This window comes from Montipora foliosa, chromosome 4 (assembly GCF_036669935.1).
Source record: "Montipora foliosa isolate CH-2021 chromosome 4, ASM3666993v2, whole genome shotgun sequence".
NCBI lineage: Eukaryota > Metazoa > Cnidaria > Anthozoa > Scleractinia > Acroporidae > Montipora > Montipora foliosa.
The window spans coordinates 36270345-36290344 of NC_090872.1; the positions used below are offsets into that span (position 1 = coordinate 36270345).

The 20000-nt window shown below is 38.5% G+C and overlaps 1 protein-coding gene and 1 pseudogene across 1 annotated transcript in view; both read right to left on the reverse strand.

The window, feature by feature from the left end:
* Positions 1-6776: 6776 nt before the first annotated feature.
* The window catches only part of LOC138000723 (ragulator complex protein LAMTOR1-like), a 13992-nt gene continuing 768 nt past the window's right edge, over positions 6777-20000 (reverse strand). The window contains exons 2-6 of the mRNA XM_068847346.1: positions 19735-19805; positions 17329-17415; positions 15392-15469; positions 9836-9956; positions 6777-9317 (exon numbers count right to left, since the gene is read on the reverse strand). Of these exons, the coding sequence (XP_068703447.1) occupies positions 9225-9317; positions 9836-9956; positions 15392-15469; positions 17329-17415; positions 19735-19805 (450 nt within the window). The 3' untranslated portion in view covers positions 6777-9224. The remainder of the gene's footprint in view (positions 9318-9835; positions 9957-15391; positions 15470-17328; positions 17416-19734; positions 19806-20000) is intronic.
* LOC137999392 (zinc finger protein 862-like) lies at positions 12493-14908 on the reverse strand (annotated as a pseudogene).

The following is a 20000-nucleotide window of genomic DNA, read 5'->3' on the forward strand; positions in this document are numbered from 1 at the left end:
GCCTTAAAACCCTCCTTATTTGTGAGACCTCCCCATGCTGATATACCATATACGATCGACGGCATAATAACCCTAAATGCAAGTCTAATAACATATTCTTTGGAAGAAATCTGCTACGTTTTCAGAACAAGTTTAACTTATCAACAAAGCCTTTTTTAACAGCACTAACATGTTTAGACCAGTTTAGTTGATCATCTATCAATACTCCTAATAGACGAGAGTGTAACCCATTTGATGGTGTGCTGGGCCAACGTTAACTCTTTCAATGGGCCAGTGAATCTTCCATGACTTTGGAGGATCATTGCTTCGCATTTCTTTGGATGAGGCACAAGAGAGTTTGTTTTGCACCAGTATAGAAGCTCTTCTAAAGCTTTGTTAAGTTCAGAAATTACTGCGTCGATAGAATAGCCAATGCAATATAGGGTAGTATCATCAGCATACATGTAGGTTGTCGCAGTGGTTATAGCTTCAGGTAAATCACTTGTGTAAAGAGAAAATAAGGTCGGTCCTAGAACGGAACCCTGCGGGTATTCCAGATTTAACAGCGTTAACCCTTTGGCTACTAGAGATTTGGCCGAAAAAAACGTTTTGAAGCTAGTTGAGGGCTTTTTTGGTCACTGTCGTGCTGTTTAAGAGCTAAATGTCCCTCCAAACCCGTTTCCAGGTAGGCTTTATTTTGGAGGGAAGAGTTTCTGAGAAACCTTTCATCATCTTAGAATTAGGTGCTCAGAAAGGTAGGTGGGTAATGGAGCAAGCTTTTCATGGAGATTTTCAGGTCAGTGTTACATGGTTTTTTTGGCAAGGTAACTGCGCAGCCAGTCAAGGAGCAGTCCATTAATTCCAAAATCATTTTCTAATTTACGTAATAGCACATTATGGGAGACACAGTCGAACGCTTTCTGGAAATGTACCAGCACTATACCAACAACTTTATTTGAATCAATGGCACTCTCAAAATTTCTGTCATATGTACTAGCAACAGCTCTGTAGAATATCCTCTCCTGAAAGCCCATTGTTTGTCTCTAATTAATATATTTTCAATAAACGCATGGTGAATGATAGAATCAGCAACAATGGTTTCAAGTATTTTGCTAGGAACACTGAGAAGAGATAGGGGGCGAGGTTGAGAAGAGATAGGGGGAGGGTTGCTTAATATTAAATTTCATACAGGAGATGCAACGCGATTGGATGATCGGAACTTTGTTTTTTTGCTGTTGTTTGTTTTTTTTTTTGTTTGTTTGTTTCGTTTTCCTTCTTACTTTCTAAGTTAGTTGATATTAACTGCGAAAATTGTGGTGAAAAGTCATGCTGGAACTAGATGTATGTCACTTACAACATAGATCGAGTGCAAGTTGGTCAACCTTCGATCAGTGCTTGGTTGAATATGGCAAAAGGGCTTCCACAAGGTTAGTTCTGTTTTTTTTTTGTGTGTTTTATGAAGTATAAATACGAGTTATCTCTTGGAGGAATAAGGTCGTAAATATTCAATAGAGTGCATTTGGTAGTACAAAATAATTGTAGTCACCATTTGTTTTTGTTCGGCTTGATATGGGTCATTGTGTTAAGGTAATCACTGTCAAGGGTTTAAAACAGGGTAGCAATGAAGAGAAATGGTAATAAAGCCTTGATAAGTGGTTGAAACTGATTTTTTATTTGAGATATGCAAGTGCGAGAAAAAAATGTGAAGAGGGTAGAAAGCGTTTAAGTGAGATGTGCGGCAACCAGTAACTCACCTTAGAAAATTATCAAACTTATAATGAACTTACCGCAAAATTATGGTTCGTGAGAGTTTGTAGTCAGAAAGTATGTCCCGACCTTTTTGGTTTGATCAGCAGCGTAACCCAAAGTTGGACATTCACCATCGCATGTGATGCAAAATCCTAAAAGATACCGCAGGTTGGTCTTGCATGGATATGCTTTCCACGAACACTTGTTCTGCACCGATGCTATATAGTATTCTGCAGACCTGAGGTGATTACATCCAATGGTGTTGAAGACGTCTGTGTAAGGCAACATAGGGAGTCGCGTTTTGTTGATTTAACCGTTAAATAGCAAAATTTACTGTTAGAATTCAGTGCTGCATAACAAGTTGGGCAATTAACGAAATCTTAAGCATTTCTTCGCGAAAGGCGAAATATATCTTGGTCAGTCCTTGCAGTTAGAAGAATAAGTTGCTCAGCAGAGAGCAACTTGTCTTATCACAAGTTGTATTTCATTTAATTGAAAAAAAAATGCGATTTATGCTTCAGTTTGGAGGTAAGGGGAAAATAAATGTAAATAGATAAACGTGGACTTAAAGTGGTACTATTATCACAAAATCAAATCTTTTTTTAATTTGGATTTCAAAACTGTTACCCAAGTTTTAAGTCTTAATTTCAAAAAGACATTTGTACATTTCAACTGGAATTTCCCTATTTAATCGTCCGCCATTACTGCCTTTAAAACTTTGAGAGAGCTGGATCGAGGAGAAAAATGACGTCAAAAGGACTCGCTATGTATGGTTTGAAGCTCCGTCACCACAAACAACAGGGCACACGCCGAAGGAAGAGAGAGGACCCTGGGAACGAGGTTGCACACGCCGACGCAATGAAGTATTGAAATTGACTTGAAGAGTAAAATGATCCTCGCACTTTAACCTGACAATTTGAGTAATCATGTCTCTCAGTCACGTGCACCTGAAAGATTCAGGTTGCTCCAAAGGGACTCAAACCCATGACCTCTGCGATGCCGGTGTAACGCTCTAACCAAATGATCTATAGACCTTATTCATAAATGGCGGTCTCATTTATAATTCTTTTGTCCACGTGCAAATTAGCTTACCAAGCCTCATTTTAAAGCGAGAATTCTTTTCAATTCACTGTATGGTATCGAGGCTTGGTAGGCTAATTTGCACTTCGACAAAAGAATTATAAATTGACCGCCATTTATGAATAGGGTCTATGATGCCACCCAGTTGGGAGCAGGTCAATTTCTTGGGCTCATATCTTCCCGTGAAAGGAGTCGATGAATGAAATAAACTGAATTTGTTTATATTTGAAGTGCGGGTTATAGAAGAAGAGACAATTGCTCAAATTGTCCAGTTAAGGTGCGAGGCGTGTTCAGAATTACAAACATTTGCATATCGATTGCATGTATCAAGGTCACCCAACCAGCAAATTAAGCCAAAAGCATTTGAGAGACATTTCTAAGCTCCTTGTAATGTATAAAGACTGTCCAGAGAGATGTTTTTAACACCTAGAAAAATTTGGTCCGTTCGCATATCTTAGCTGAAAATTGAAGTGTCCGAAAATTTTAGGAAATGCGATCTTCATTTCAGAAATTGCTAGCTGAATGTTACCTTCCAGAAACCATTTGCTCATCCGAAACTGCTAGGTGACCTTTTTTAGTGCAAGAAATTGCAAAAATACCCGTTCCGAAAACGCAAGGGACTACTTAGCTTTTCCCTGGTTCCGAATCTTTTAGGTGATGTTTTGTGAAGGGTATGGTTTTCAAGCAGTTTACTCTAGCATAGGGTATATAAATCAGAGCGTTTGGGTCTAGAATAGGGTATCATTTTTCACGAAACTGACCAGTTGGTTGAAGATTTTATCTAGACTAAGGAAACCAGGAATTGCTACTCAAAAGTATAAAAAAATTAAATCGGCAAGTTTAAATTTTCACGATTCAGCCTCAACAGCGTTGATAGACGACTATCATAAAACACTCCTGGATATTATTAATTGTCAAAAATCGAGATTCAGACGGAAATCGGTGGTATTAATACTGGTTAAAATTAAACAATTTATTGTCTTGATAATGCGTACGTACGTGCTTGGCAAGTATAAATAAATCCTTTTTTAATAAAGAAGTGATTGTGGTATAAGGTTTTGTTTTGGCTTTGTTTTAGACTGTGCTAGTGACCTCAATTTCTGGAAAACAGCTACTCTAGAATAGGAGTGATTTGGGGAGTTTACTCTAGTTTAGGGTAGCAAAATCCAGCTGAAACTAGCTCTGGTATAGGCTAAGGGTTCTAGGGTCCCAGCGGCACATCCCCACCCAGAAATTCCTAAAGTACCCCCTCCCCCCCCCCCCCCCCCGGGCGTTGGGTGCCCCTGATGTTTACAAGGCAATAAACGAAAGAAACAAATAAAGTTTCACTTGAGCCTGCCTTTCTGAAAATCCCAAAAACCAAACCATCCAAGCAAAAACTATTAGTTTCCGTAAAACTACAACAAAAATAACTTCACAAAAGCGGAAATTTCGTACAGCATGGCACGTCATAGCAAACTTGAATTAATGAAGGTCAAAAACTTAGTAGTCTCATGAGCTGTGAATGGCCATTGTATCATAACTTTATAAGAACCAGTTTCTATCGTGTCTTTCAGTTTAGTAATGTTTTATCATGTATAGCTTTCATTCTCAATTTAACAGCATAAACTTTCCTCCATGATTAATAAGAGCTACTTTACAACTTCACTTTCTGAATTGACAAGAAACATGGCAAAACGTGATTAATCAATGAGCGGGCAAGACCAAACCCATCGTGACTGGGTCATGCAGTCTTGGCTTTAAGTGTTTTTCCGTCAAGATCTGACCTCAACTCCAAAATTAATGTGCTTTGAGTGCTTTCAATATCTAGACTGATGCAATCCCGGCCACTTAGCGGAAATGCTTGCTTATTATTTCGGAGTCCTTTATTATCGAATGGGGTGCTAATTTCCACTTAATTTAGTTATTCATCTTGTTTATTTTACTTTTTGGACGCTCAGCTCATTATAATTAGTTTGACGGATCACACCCTTTAAATTCCATGCAGCTCATGCATTGATTCCGTGACAATGCACATGCAACACAAATTTCCGCGGTGATTTCTCAATCTATTCATGACAACTTCTGTTCCCTTCGAGGCCATTTCCTTGCATCGCAGTACCCAATGGGGGAATTATCAAGGCTAGGTCACAAGTTCAAACAGAACAATTCAATTTTCAACGCCTGGTTTTTGTGCAGTGTTAACATTTCAAAATTAATTAAGTATTCTGCAGCAAAAACGTACAATAAATACTGGGCACTGAAGCTTCATCTTATACAGATTATTGCTGACAAATGCAATACTTCACTGAAATGTGATAACCTTCAAGTCAAAATGCACTAAGCAATAATCAACAACGATGTTCTTCAGTCAGGTAACCCTTCGTGTACCTCCCATTATGCGCTACCTAGCATCCTGTGTTGGTCTTTCTGTGATTAGCATTATATTCCTCTACGTCTGTAGCGCCATAGCTCGTCAATTCTCTTTCTTCCATTTCAGCAAATGGTTCCACTTCTTCAGCGCTCATTCGTCGCCATCTTCTTCCTTCCCACAACTGAGCAATCTTCATCTTTTTGTTAGTGAGCACATGGCGGGAGTCACGCTGTAAACCGTGAAAGAAACTTTTTAATCTCTGCGCAGAAATAGGACTCTTTCGAGGTGAAGAGCTTGGCGGCATCGAAACCGAACTCAGTTCTTCCACCAGAATTGGGCTAAGTGTAGGGGTGAAAATTTCGTCCGGCGTTGATAGCTTTGGAGATGTCTCGACATGCTTTTTAGGAGATGTTTCCATATCTGAAACTTAACAGCGTGAAGACCAAAACAAAGGTCAGCTTCCTTGACTCTTCACTGGCTGCTTAGAATCCGTACTGTTGAATTGTTGCCGAAGCCTGAAAACTACAGTGGTACAGCAAGCTCGAAAACTCTTAGTTTCAGAAGTCAGCTAAAACTATGAATGGCATGAGTACGTGAGTCATAAGATATTTTTCTACTGGCTCGTTCTAAATTCCAAGTTTTATACCACTTAAAGAGAAATTCCAACGCTTAAACGTGATTTCTCATTCGAGCGAAGTTTTTTGGTATGCCCATTTTGGTTTTGTCAGACTTGCTTAATGCACGAGTGGCCTACTAATGATAGTAATACAAAAATATTTATTTTCTGATTTACGTCACATTGCCAATGCCCGTGCGAAAGTCAAAACATACCGCTTGGTAATTTTACAAGTAGTTTTACAGCTGTTATATGTTTAAGAACTGCAATAAAACTACAAAATACTAAAATAGCCGCAAAAACAAGGACAAGATGATGATATTATGGTGACATTTCCTATTGTTTTGACTTAATTCACAGCGGGGAGAAACAGGAAAGAGAATTTTCGGTTCCGTTTAAACAACTCTTAGGGTAAAAAATGGGTTGGGCTCCTACACGCTTGTTGTTTTCATAACAACACTAGCCTGTTTTGTGAAAGACAAACGAGTTCTTGAAAAAAATAAAACCTTACAATCAGTTAATTACATATTGAACGGGTTCCCTGATTGGATGCAGGAAACGCTTTCCACACAAGCGAGAACGGCAGCCTTCTTTGGAAAATGCACAGCCGAAATAGCCCACTTTTAATACGGAGGGTGTATAATATGCAGGTTCGGATTTGCAGGTCATTTTTTTACCATACCTGAAACAACCCAAACCTTTACAAAAATGCTCACCTTAGGCTTGAACATTATTTGTTAGGCCTAATGTTAGCATCCGTTCAGGCTTGGGACTGAATTTTAATATAAGCAGTCTATTGGCGTGCGCATGCAGGATCATGCAGGTCTCACCAATACGTTTTAATATGGCATTAATTAGCCACGAGTGTTTTAAAAGGCGCTGTTACATTCGGCAAATTTTCTTGCAACTTGTCTCGCAACGCTAATCATACTCCTGAGGTAAACTAGCGTGAAAACAAATATACAGTAGACACCCACATATAAGAACCTAGAATTTAAGAACCTGCTAAACTAAAAATTTCATTCCTGAGCCCCCTTACATAAGAACCAGTTTAGCCTTTTAGAAAATGACCTTGAAATTTCAAGCGTCTGGAACAAATTTTAAACTGCAGAGATCTTGTTAAAACTTCCTTTTCGTGGTTATCATTGAAATATAAAGGCATCAGCATCCTCATCAGAGGAAATCGGTCATACGATATGTATCAATAGAGAAGAGATCTTTTTAAGAACCAATTTAAGAGCCTAGATAGCCTAAAACTACTGTTTATACCATTCTTGGCTTATCCTCGGTGTAAACCACTGTGAAACTCTCAGATGACGTAAAACAAAGGAAGACAAAAGAAAAAAAACATCAAACAATAACCTAACCCTACGACGAGCTAACAAAACAAAGAAAAAGTTTCACAGGTTTTTACACCGAGGTAAACCCCCATTTCTTATAAGAACCCATTTAGCCTAACTTGGAAAATCTAGGTTGTTATATGTGAGTGTTTACTGTATCTACGGATAACCTTGAAAAAAAGCACCGCGTCCTTCTTACATGCACTCACTGAAAATAAGAAAATGTACATTTAACCTTTTATTAAAAATATTCTTTCCACAAAATAGTACAAAATAATACATTTCTACTGTAGGCGTTGCATAAATCGTTGTTGCACGAGTCTATCTAAACATGCTTCGTTTTCATTACGTTGTAATCACAACTGGGTATCAACACCTTGCCTCTGCATGACCGTGTGAAATCGAGATTTTTAACATTTGACTCAAATGATCGTTCTCCCTCTCCCCCCAATTGCTTCTTTCTAAAATTACCACGTCTTTTTCTGTTATTAGGGAACTTACGAAACGACGACGCCGACGGCAACGATGACGCTACAAAACAACAGGTTTAGAGAGCAAAAACAATGGCTCTGCACGCTATGCACGTGCGTTTTACATTTTGGTACATTTTCTTTGCCGTCATCTCCTAAATGACGACGTGAAATGACCAAATTCAAGGTTCTGTGGAGGACGTTAGCACATGACGATGAATTTTCAGTTCTCTCTCTACGCTTCCAACTCACTCATACCAGTTTAATTTCTCGACAGTTACTACACAATTTTGACGCGAAACGACATAAAATAGTTTCGCAGTGATATGAATAACGCGAACTTGTATTTTTAAATGAAGTCCTCGTAGCCGTCGTCGTCCTCGTTTCGTAAGCTCCCTATTTAACAAATTAGGCTACCACTTAATTCAGTAACCCGATCAGGATAAAGTAAAACTTAACAAAAACGATCAGAAATGGTGAAAACAGCTACCACTGCCTTGGACATTCCGTAATTAATTGCAGATTTAAAGAAAACGGGAAAAAAGCACGTAGCATTCCACAATCACTGGCAAACTGAAGGACACTCACCCTTTCAAGGCGGCTTTCTAGACCCCCCCCCCTCCCCCTTTCTTTTTATTTCTATTTTGACTGAAGCTTTTAATGAAACTTTGACCATAGACCCATATCACTCAATGTCCAAACAAAAGATTTTGCCCGTCGAACCTCTCATTCAGTGTGAGGCTGGACGGGCAAAGACAATGCAAAGACAAAGCCTTTATTCCCCACGGACTCCAAAATGGCCGCCGCGTGATAAAGGTGGATTATGCTCAGTTTATGACGTCTGAGAGGTTTTCAGGCCCCTCCTGGCATAAGCGGCCCAAGCACTTTTTCCCTTTCTATGATCTGGTTATGATGAGTATTCTACTAATTTTGCGCATGCCGCTTACATGCTTGCGTCTTCACGTCATCGCCGCCATGTTGGTGGACGAAAACAAAAGATCTCTCATTAGCTCCTTTTGTTCGTCCACCAGCAATTTTACATTGCTGCATTATTATCTGTGTCTCTACAGACTGGTTATAAACCACCTATAGTGAAACAACGCCCTACAGAAAGCACCTTCAGTCGCTAAAAGCTACATTCATCATGTGACCAGGACAATGGCACACAGATGGAGGTGATCACTGATATAATCTAGTAGAGTGGGCTACAGTAGCATCTCTTTAAAAACGAAGATCAACAAGGATATGATGATGACGACGATGATAATACATGTAATAATAATCATACTAGATACTCTTTGAATAAGAGACTAGAGAGACAAATGTTGTACTGGAGTGATAACTTTAGACTTGCAATGAGAAAATTCTCCAAAACAGATCGCACAAAAAGCACAATTTTTAAAAATCCTACACATTCTTGTCTGTGAAAAACAGTTTTAGGATTTTATAGGGTGCATTTTTGAATACCATAACTTTATGAACAGTCTGAGGTAAGGTGGACAGCCAATTCACCTGCAACTTTTTTTTCCGCAAGCAGGGGTCACATTCATAATTGCTGGGAAAGTTGGCAATGTATGCATTGTAATTGGGTTTAATTTTTCAATAAATATTTTACTCTAAGCTAGTTTCTCGTACTCCTATGATGACTCAAACTGCACCACAAGAGCATCCCTGGGTTCCACATGAAAGCCTGATAATGAAGCTTCCACTCCTTTTGCAGCTTGAATTGCCTGGAATGGAAGAATAATGCTTGATCTAATTGCATCACCTTGATTCATGTGTTGAAAAAAAAAAAAAGGAATTACTGGACAAGTAAACACTATAAAATAATATTTTTTCACGTACATGCATGAATGTAACATGTTACTTCACACACAAAAAGATCAGTGTTGGTATGGTTACATAATAAATCGTGCCATTGACAATTGTTCCACATGTACACGTACCTTACAAAAACAATTATGTTAAAGTGAAATAGTTGGGCATTTTTGGTGGTCTTTATAATTATTCTAATAAACAGAACAATACATGACTGCTTGTAGATATGAGATTATTTTCTTGTAATTATAATGTATGTATCTGTAATTATAAATGTCTTCTGGTTTTCAAGCAGCTGACCAATTCAATAAAAAAGGAAGCCAGTGGAAAAAAAAATATTGTGACTCACAAGTACAAATTGTGTGATGAAAGTAATACACATATAAGGGTACTTCTTTGACAGCTGAGGGCAGTAGGTGTAAATACTTACAAATGCTATGTCTCCAGAAGGAATTGGTTCACTTGCAAGCACTAGCTGTGGAACCTTAACACCAGCTGGCAGATCGCCACTGTGATAGGGGCTAGAATTATTCACACTTGATAACTTGGACCTAAAAATATAGAAATAAACAAGGTACCAATAATTGTAAACCAGGTGATCTGAGTGGGACATGGGATGCTCTCCATTATTTTTAAGAAAAAGAAAACCATTTCTGTTGGAGGTCGTATGAAAGGAGCCATTGTTTTGGTCCTGTTGGAATACTGAGAGCTCAGGGTCATTGGTAGGGGTTTCTTAGCAGGAATCAAGCTTAACAAAGACAACCAATACTTAATCAATGTGCCAATATTAGTACTTATAGTTTGGGGAGGGTATGGGAGGAAAGCTGGTGTTCCATTTCCAGTATTCAGTGCACTTGTCTTCCCTGCTAGCAAGTTTCTTTTCTTTTTGTCTTTGCTGCCCGGCTAATGAGTACGGGAAAAGAGACCTCTGCCATGGGTCGAGATTCACTTTGATCCAACCGTCGTCCACAACCTTTGACGGCACTCTTCAAACAGCATGCCCCATGATACATTTATGTTTGCTGCCTGTGATTCGAGCCCCTCTGTCCTGCGCATTTCTTTACAGTAATTCCGCTGTTGTTAAGTGAGCCCTCACAACATGAAGTATCATGTGAGGATCTGGTCGCTAATTAACCGCCACGCATGCTCAACACAGAGTTTTCACCCATGGCAGAGGTGACTTTTCCCATACTCATCAGCCCATCAATCACATTAAAGAAAGGGACCTCTGCTAGCAGTGAAACTTACAATGACTTTGTAACTATGTCAACAGCTACTCTAGTAAGTGTAGGCATAGGTTTTCACCCTTTTTTTCTGCAATGCATTTTTACACTGTACTTCATGCCTTGTTTTGGAAATTTTCCATCATAAAATTAATTTGTTAGCCTAAAGGCAACAATTAAATAACAGGTACGGTCAGCATGTTGTACATGTACAAGTATGTACCGAAAATAAACAGGGCAGATGCTGTATGAACATGGGAATATTAATTCACTCCCACGTCCTCCCTAGCTAATTTCAGTGTTCACGTACATCCAACTGACTGTCTCCTGTACATACATTGTACAATGAGGCTCAAAAATATTATCAATAATATGTTATCATGGTAATTAACATTATAATACTGGGCATGTGCGCATTTTATTGCACTTCTCAAGAAAATGACTACACAAGGCTGTTGCCTAACAGGAGCCCGGTAGCCTGGGGCTCCCAAAGAATAGCTCTGGGCACCTTAATTTTTCACAGCAACACCTTTCACTTCATATGTTGGGCTCCTAAGTTCTCAGCATTTAGCTATGAGGGCCCCTTTAAAATTTTCTTAGGCAGCAGCCTTGCTACAGGTTTGTTGCACCCTTTGATCTCATTCTTCCTCCAACAAATTAACTGGACATACATGTATTTATTCAAAAAGATGAGGAACTCTGACAGCACTTGGAGTAGCCAGTACCGTAACTGGAATAGCTGGCAACAGATCATGGCCTATTTTGACTACCCTGATGAGGTGACCCACTTTGACTGGTCTGACCATAATGTCCCTCTCCATCTGACCAAATTATTGCTGCGATTGTCTCATGTTCATGATAAGGGGTGCAGGGATGGCGCAGTGGTGAGAGCACTCGCCTCCCACCAATGTGGCCCCGGTTCGATTCCCAGATATGGCGTCATATGTGGGCTGAGTTTGTTGGTTCTCTACTCTGCACCGAGAGGTTTTTTCCGGGTACTCCGGTTTCCCCTCTCCTCAAAAACCAAAATTTGACTTGATTTGTGTTAATTGTTAATTTCAATTTACAGTGTCCCCAATTAGTGCTTCTGCGCTAGAAAGACCAGACACTTAAATTAAGTTCCTTTCCTTTCCCTTTTTCCTTTTATAAGTCCTGATTAGTGAAAACTTGTGCGAATGCATGGTGGCTATGGGCAGATTTGTGATGTGGCTAAATGACACTTAGGCAAAGTTAAGGTCGAACAAACGTGTCCAGTGGCTGGGTGAGACGAAATTACTACATGTAGCCCATTTGTCTCTGAGGAGGAAGCCCAAAAGAGTTTCATGGGGCAAAACAAATTGAAATTTATTTATAAACATTTACCTTCTAAAGAATATAATTATTGCCTTGTGTTGTCTGTGTTCCTGATTCTAAGACATGTTTTTGGTAAAAATCCAAACAATTTCTGTAAAAAACTTTGCAGAACACCCCGATTGATTGTTGTTGGATTCCGACGCCATTTTCAGCAACAAAATCATTATCAATGCACCCTACTTGATATAAATGGGCTTCCGCTGACCATTTTTCACGGCTCTGTGATGCATGACCATTTCCACATGTACATGTAAGTAAATATCTTTATTAATTGTGAAGTCCATCTTTTTGCCCTGTTTTATTTTCATTGCTTTTTGATTGATTGTACCTTAGAGGGCTAAAAAAGCATTTCTGAGGGTCTAATTTGAAGAGTTTTCTGGCAGGGCATGCTCCCAGACCCCAATGGACAAGTGAGGTTCCGGTTTTACATGTCCAAGCCTCAAGTCAAGTTGTCCTTGGATGTAGAGTTAAATCCAAGCTCTGATGCATGATAATGGATACAAAGCAGAATTTTAGGTGTCAATAAAGCACTCATAATGCATACAAGTGTTAGTGTACTTATTTACAGTTTGTGAGTCTTTAAATATGTAAGTCACTACTCTGAATCACTGTCAGAGCTGCTATCTATTTGAGGTAACTCAGGCAAGGGAGGAAGAACTTGGAAGGGCTCACTAACAGATGGACTATCTGTGGGGACAACCACTGGTGCATCATGGCCTCCTTTCATTGCATGCCTCTTTGTCTTGGCACCAAGAAGCCAAGCTTCAATGGCTGAGTTAGGGTCAAAGTCTGTCATTTCACAGTCCATTCCTTTGATCCTCAGTAGATCTGCTCCATTCAAGTCTTCAAATGTGTTTTTATCCTGTTCATACACACAACATGTAGCTGAGAAGCACCTCTCACATTTGGCAGTGGAAGGGGAGAGGCTAAGCATTAGTTCAACTAGGAAAAAAATTTGCTTCAGGCTATCTGGCCTAGATGATAACAAGTTGGCATAGATATCAAGGGGTTTCATTGCTTGGTGATTTAAGAGGTAAATCTTCAACTCCTGCCAATGAAAAACAGCCCCTTCCTTTTTGATCATCAGACAATTAAGTTACTAAAGTGATCAGTTAATGCAGCTACTTTGTCATTTCCAAAAGTGGTTCTCAGCTTTCTCTCTGCTGGCACTTTGGTAGGATCAAATACTTCAAAGTAATTCATTGGGGGTTTAGACAGGCTGGAAAATCGCTTCTCAATGTAGGCAATAGCATCAGTTAGAAAGTTACAAAATGTTTGTTGCATCCCCATCACATTTGTCTTCTTCAGTAGAACATCAAGATTACTGTCCTTTCCACATTTGAAGAGGCCACTCTCAGAATTATTAGTTTGACTGGAACTTGGCTTGGAATTAAAGCAGCTGTTATGGGCAATGGATCAGAATCCTTCCTTCCAGTTTTGTTAGAGCTGTCTCCAACTTCGTGCTGACTTCAGTAAAGAACAGATCGTCACTTTGAAACTGTAGACTTACTTCTCTCAGAATTTTGGTAACATCAAGGAGAAAGTACAAAAATCTCACAAGCTTTTCAGTCTTGATTGCGTTTACCATGCCTCTTGCTTTTGCTGCATCCTCACCAGTCCCTGAACCGACATGTTCAAGGTGCTTTACAGTAATAGCAAAGTTTTTCTCTAATGCCAACAAAGCTCTGTGTCTACTGCCAACCCATCTGGTTTTCTGAGAGCCACTGCTGTAGTAGGCAGCCTGTTCCTCAAAGATGTCAGCAAAACCATGAAGTTCCCTCCTCTTTTTTGGAGAGTAATTATAGTAAAATCGAAAGATATGGGATACACTGTCCATAAAAGATTGCAGGTAAGGGACAGTTTTAATGGCATCTCCAACTCCAAGTTTTAAATTATGTGCAACACATTGCAAAATGACAATGTTTTGATTGACTCTGTTGTTTAGCTGAGTTGCAACTTCCGTCTTCCAGCCAAGCATCACTAAAGCACCATCAAAATTACATCCTACTAGTTTTTTTTGGAGAGTTGTCTCAGTTATGCCAATCCCAAGAAGATTCTGATCGATTGCATGTGAAATTCCATCTGCATAAGCAGATTCTAAGGCAACAATATCCACAAAATGACAAACTGACCGGCCTTTCTTGTTAACATATCTGACATACACAGTTTCTTGCTCTACTATACCAGAATCAGTACTGTAGATCCATCTGATAACAAATTATGGACATAAATCTACTATCACTCACTGCAGACTGAATTTTACCTTTCTCTACTTGGGCTACGTGGCTAATAAATGTTTTGCATCCTTTATCATTCTTGTACTGGTCCCCAAATTGTACACCATTTTTCTCCTGTAACTCACACACACTGGCCTGCAAATTTTCTGAAGGCGAGTTCTTCATGTGCTACAAAAAAGGCTGTGTTGAACAGGCACTGAAGTGCAAGACGACATTTTTCAGTTAGTTGCACCACATTTCTTTAAACAGCTGCCTTGATTGGTTTGAAACATAGTGAGGATTAGAATCTTTTTCAAACTGTAGCGAGCAATGATAATGTTCTTTTGATGCGTTATCATGATAGAGAGAATCTATGCGATAAATCGTAAGTGCTCAACTCATTTTATTTCTAACTTGTAAGTTTCTTTTGCGAAAAGTGATCTGTTTTACACTTGCAAAAACTTAACTGTATACTAATTTTTCCGCTGAAACGTTTAAAACACCGTGATCTTTGTTAATTATTTTCTGAAGATTCACTTGCCAAAACAACTTGTCTGGGGCAAGTGGACACTGTCTTTGTCGCACCCTGTCACTAGGGGCTCAGGCCCTTCGGGCCTTCCTTTACATGGCCCTTGGTCATGTTTTACATGTTACGGGTGAAATCTTGAGTGTTACACCTGCTTCAAAACTTAATGACAACAGTGACCCCATTTGAGCCCACAAATACATAAAATAATGGGTAATTAAAATGCACTTTTGGTTGTCATGCACATTTCGCAACCAAGTCCTTGTCTAGCTCTAACATTGCAATCACTCACTGCAAGAGTTTGTTTTAAAGCACATGTTCCAGTTTTTCTTTAATTCTGTTGTTCTATAATTACATGTACATGTGTGTACTACAAGTATAGCCTTTCTCATAATTAGTAATTATTGGCATATTCTTAATTGTATGCACAGTTTTGCAATAAGAAGCTAGTGGGATGTTAAAGAACTCTTAAAATGCTGTACCTAGGGGTTGGGAATGTACATGTACATGTACATTGCACAGTTACATGTACATGTAGTAAGACAAAGTTCAACACAAAATATATGACTGTAATATTGAGGTACACAGAAAATTTGCTACATAAATACACAGTACAGTATGTTGGATTGTACCATAACCACGGTTAAAATCACATCAAAAGCACTTACATATACTGTCTTGACCTTTCCATGTATTCTGTTCTTTCTATGCTATGAGGCTCAGTTGCAGATACATCTATGACTTTGCTGTATAACACGAAAAAAATAGATCAATAAGTAAATAAATAAAAGGAACTAACATTTCAATACCACTTTGAGATTTGAAATTCTTTTAAATCATGAAGTAATGATTGTTTTTGCCAAAGCAGAGTACAAGTAGTAGTACAGTAATATCATAACAAGAAACTACAGAATAGCGATTGACAAATGAAATGTGACAATTACCAACAATGATGATAATATTTATTATTATAAATAATATTATTTATTATTTATATTTATTATTATATTATCTATCCTACTGTATGTTCGTAGGATAGATCCGTGCAAGTCGTTTGTCATTAAGGCTAAAGAAGTTCTCAGAGTTTTTTATTCGCCCACTGTCGTGGAGCATGATCGTAATCTCCGTTCAGGGAACAAAACTGTTTACCCAAATTTAGGCCGCACAGCTCATCTTAATAACTTTGTTACTGTTAAATACCAATGCTAGATATGTTTGCTGTCTCTGACCTTTCCTGTAATTCAGGTTTATACCTGCTATTGGATACATTAAACGATTGATTGATTGATTGATAATGACCATAAGGAGCTCACCTCCTTTGATTTCAACTTAAAGTGGTACTATGATCAAAAAATCATTTCCTTTTTTTCTTCAGATTCTGAAAGTGTGTTTGCTTAAAACCTAACTGGCAAAATTTTGAGCTTTGAGTTTTATCCAAAGGCTGTTTATTTTGAGTGTTATTTTTGGATTTCACGGTCCGCCATTACTCACGTTCAAAACTGTCCGATTGGACCTCAGAGGGTTGGATCTAGAGAAAATGACGTCATTTCCTCACTAGCTTAAAATTTCAGCGTGTAAACGCAATTTATTACATATGCAAAACACGAGTTTAAAAGTCTGAAAGCCCGAAACTCCCGTGCTGCATATTAATTCGGCCGCGTACACACGCATTGCATTCTTAAACTAGCGAGTCTTTGACGTTATTTTCTCCTCGACCCAGCTCTCTCAAGATTTTAAAGTTAGTAATGGCGGACCAATAAATAAGAAAATTCCAGTTAAAATAAACAGGTGTCTCTTTAAAATCAGAACTTAAAACTTGGGTCAGTTAGTGTTTACTTAACATACATGTAGTTTTGAAATCCAAAGAAAAAAAAGAATTGTTTTTTTTGGTCGTAGTACCACTTTAATCATGACTGTGTTTCCTGGGATCAAATGGACAGAGCTAAACTACATACAAGGTAAGTAGTTTCATGTTCATGTACAGCTATAGTCTGCCACTTTTATTTTTAGCACAATATTTGTGCCTCAAAAGGGTAAAAAATTAATGATAGAGTAAGTCAATTAGCAATAAAACACATCATAAATAATTAAACCCAAAAATAATAAAGCAAAAAAAAATATATAGATAGACCGGGAGAAGATACAAAGAGACATGAGAAAGCCACATAGTACAGCACAGATACATGTAGTTATGTATTACTTGGAAGAACAGTGCCAAAGAAATGAACATTAATGTTGCTCACATGCACTGACAAGAATTAGTTGTCTGCCAACCTAATTATTGTAGGCTCACTTTAAACTGTCCACAGATGTGGAAGTTCCAGTGCAGAAATTCCTCATTGCATTGTGGGGTTTTCAGACTGACATACACTGTATCTTATTTCTTGCTGCCCAATCAAAGGCAAATTCAAACAAATTACATTTATTGCTTTCTTTTGAAGCTAAGCAGGTCATTTTGCAGACCCTAATATAATGGACTTGATACAGCTACAATTAATAGGAGTAAAATTACTATGCCTAACTTGGTGCTTACAAGTCACATGCCAAAGCAGAGTGTCAGGGTCCTCGAAACTGTTATTCTTATTATTATTTTGCAAGAACTCACTGTGCTGTCTGGTGCAGTATTCTGCTGAGTAACGATTGTTCATCTGTTTTAGATATTGGGCCTGTGCTGGAACTATGGATGTCATCACTGAAAGATAACAAACTCAGACTGTCAAGCAAAGTGAATGGTGAAATAAAAAAGGTAAATAGGAATTATTAATTTCTTTTCAACTAAAAGTAGGGAGAAAAATTCTGTTAAAAAAAGAAAATACATAATAATAATAATAATAATAATAATAATGATAATAGTAATAACAATAATAATAACAATAATAGTAATAATAATGATAATAATAATAATAATAATAATAATAATAATAATAATAATAATAAACTTTATTTATACATGTAGAGGGTAACACAATAGTAATCACTGAAAAACTAGTCTAAGGCCCTCAACAAAACCAAGAGCCACTGGAGACTTTGTAAGCTCACAGAACACACTGCTTGAAGAGACTATGACTTGAAACAGCAATACCCTGGTTAATATCTTGTTGGTGAGCAAGGCGAGCTGGGGAAAAAATTGACGCAACTCACAATGGTGAGGCTTATTTTATAATGGTTTCACAGGGTTTTCAATAGGAATTTTAGAGGGCGGCAGAACCTGAGGAGTAGGCAGAGAATGGACAATGTGCGCCAACCGTCGACGAAGTTACTTAGAATTCCGGTGTCTCTTTTGTTTTTTACCAACAAAACTTTGCTGATTCAAGGATCTGTTCTGTGTGAATGTTTCTCTTGTTATTCATAAAATTCAGGGTAATTTCCAAGAAGACAGCGAGTTCATGTGCAATAGCCAGCTACAATCCTGTTGGAACAATTCCCACTTTTCTCCCTCCCCCCATTACAATGTTGATTTTTCACGGTTTCCAAAATCAAGTTCTGTTCATCGATCGCTGGCATGTTTCAACATTATCTGGGGGAAAGCGGGCGTGAAAAAGGCAGCGAAAGAAGAACACACATTGCTCATATAAAGATGGAAGCATGTACAGTAAATTCTCTACTTTTCGCCCAAAATTTGACAAGTGTCCCGAAGTGTTACTGCTCACTGTAACGCAACCCACCGTTTTGACAATCCTTCCTCACACTACCTCTACACCGGTGCAATATATTGTTTTACTATCTGGGACAATTCTCTAATGAGATTCAATGAGCCTAGCCGGGCTTGAGACCAATTATCAAGAAATTCTTTTTTCCGACAATCATGGTCAAAACTGTTGGGACAATTCGCGCTTTTCCTCCTCCTTCCATTACAATGTTGATTTTTCACTGTCTCCAAACTCGAATTCCGTTGATCGATTGCTGGCATGTTTCAACATTGTCTGGGGGGAAGGGGCACGCAAAAAAGGCAGCAAAAGAAGAACAAATGTTGCTCATAACGATGGAAGCATGTACAGTAAATTCTCTACTTTTTGCCCAAACTTTGACAAGTGTACCGAAGTGTTTTGACCCGGATTGTAGTATCGCTGGCCACCAGCTCTTATTGAAAACCCTGGTTTCAAATAATATTATTTTCAGAATAATTATGATTATTGATCTACCATCATGAATGTTTTTTAACTGCACCATCCACTAATACAGTGAACATGGATAAAAATAAAAAAATACAAGGCTTCTTTGAAAGGACTTACGTATATCATAACAGCAATTGGAAATTACAAAACTACAGCATTCCGACACACTCTGTAAACTTGGCAGTAACAAACAGGGCTGTCAATAAATTTGAAGGTACAGTAGCAGCCACATACAATAAAAACAGGCGGCCATGAAAGTGAGCTTGGCACGGAAAAACATTCTTTCTTAGACACCATGTTGTTTCATCAGATTAATTACGCAAAAGACTGGGAACTATTCAGTTACATGTAAATGTTCCAGGCGTTTCACACCATCAAGCATGAGCAGTTTTGTCGCAATTTTTAGTGTTTAATCTTTGTAAAATATGCCATCAATTCCATTCAAAATGGGGAAAAGAAAGTGTTTAAAGTTTCTTTGATGATAATTTAACAAGTGTAAGATTTTTCATCTTGACTGGTGGTGAAATAAGACGAAAGTACCCAGCTGAAGATGGCTTACTAGCTGGCTCTTTTGGCCTAGTACGGGCCCTTATCGACAGCCCTGAACAAAGTACATTTTGGATAAGAAGCTTCTTCACAACTGCATCATATCCCTGCTTCCCCTTCAATCCTCTGCCCTTATTCAATATTGTAACTCAAAGTGTGGTACTGCACCATTGTGGACAGTATCCTCGGCAGATAGGCAATCCGCAGTACTGAATAAAAATGCCCAGTGTTATGGTCTGGCTGAAGGCTACAATACACTGTGCTTCATGGGAGATAATGAAGTCCTATTGTTTGAACCTTAATACACTTTTGAGCAAAATCAGCAATCTGTAGACAAAAAAAATTCTTACACGGGTCTTTGTCCATTGGCTATTGGTGCTGAAGATCCGCCAAGCAAAGGATCCCTTTCACTTGCTGGTCTCTACATACAGAAATTTTTTATTAGCCATTGACCAGCCACCTTAATAAGGTAGAAGGCAGTACCTGGAGTATCCAGAGGGTTGACAACAGTCTAGACAGTCCCTATAAATTATATAGTATCGCCTACATTGTACATGCATGCCTGGGAAATCTCAGCAACCCAGGCACCTATAAACACTGATAACATTAGGGAAGG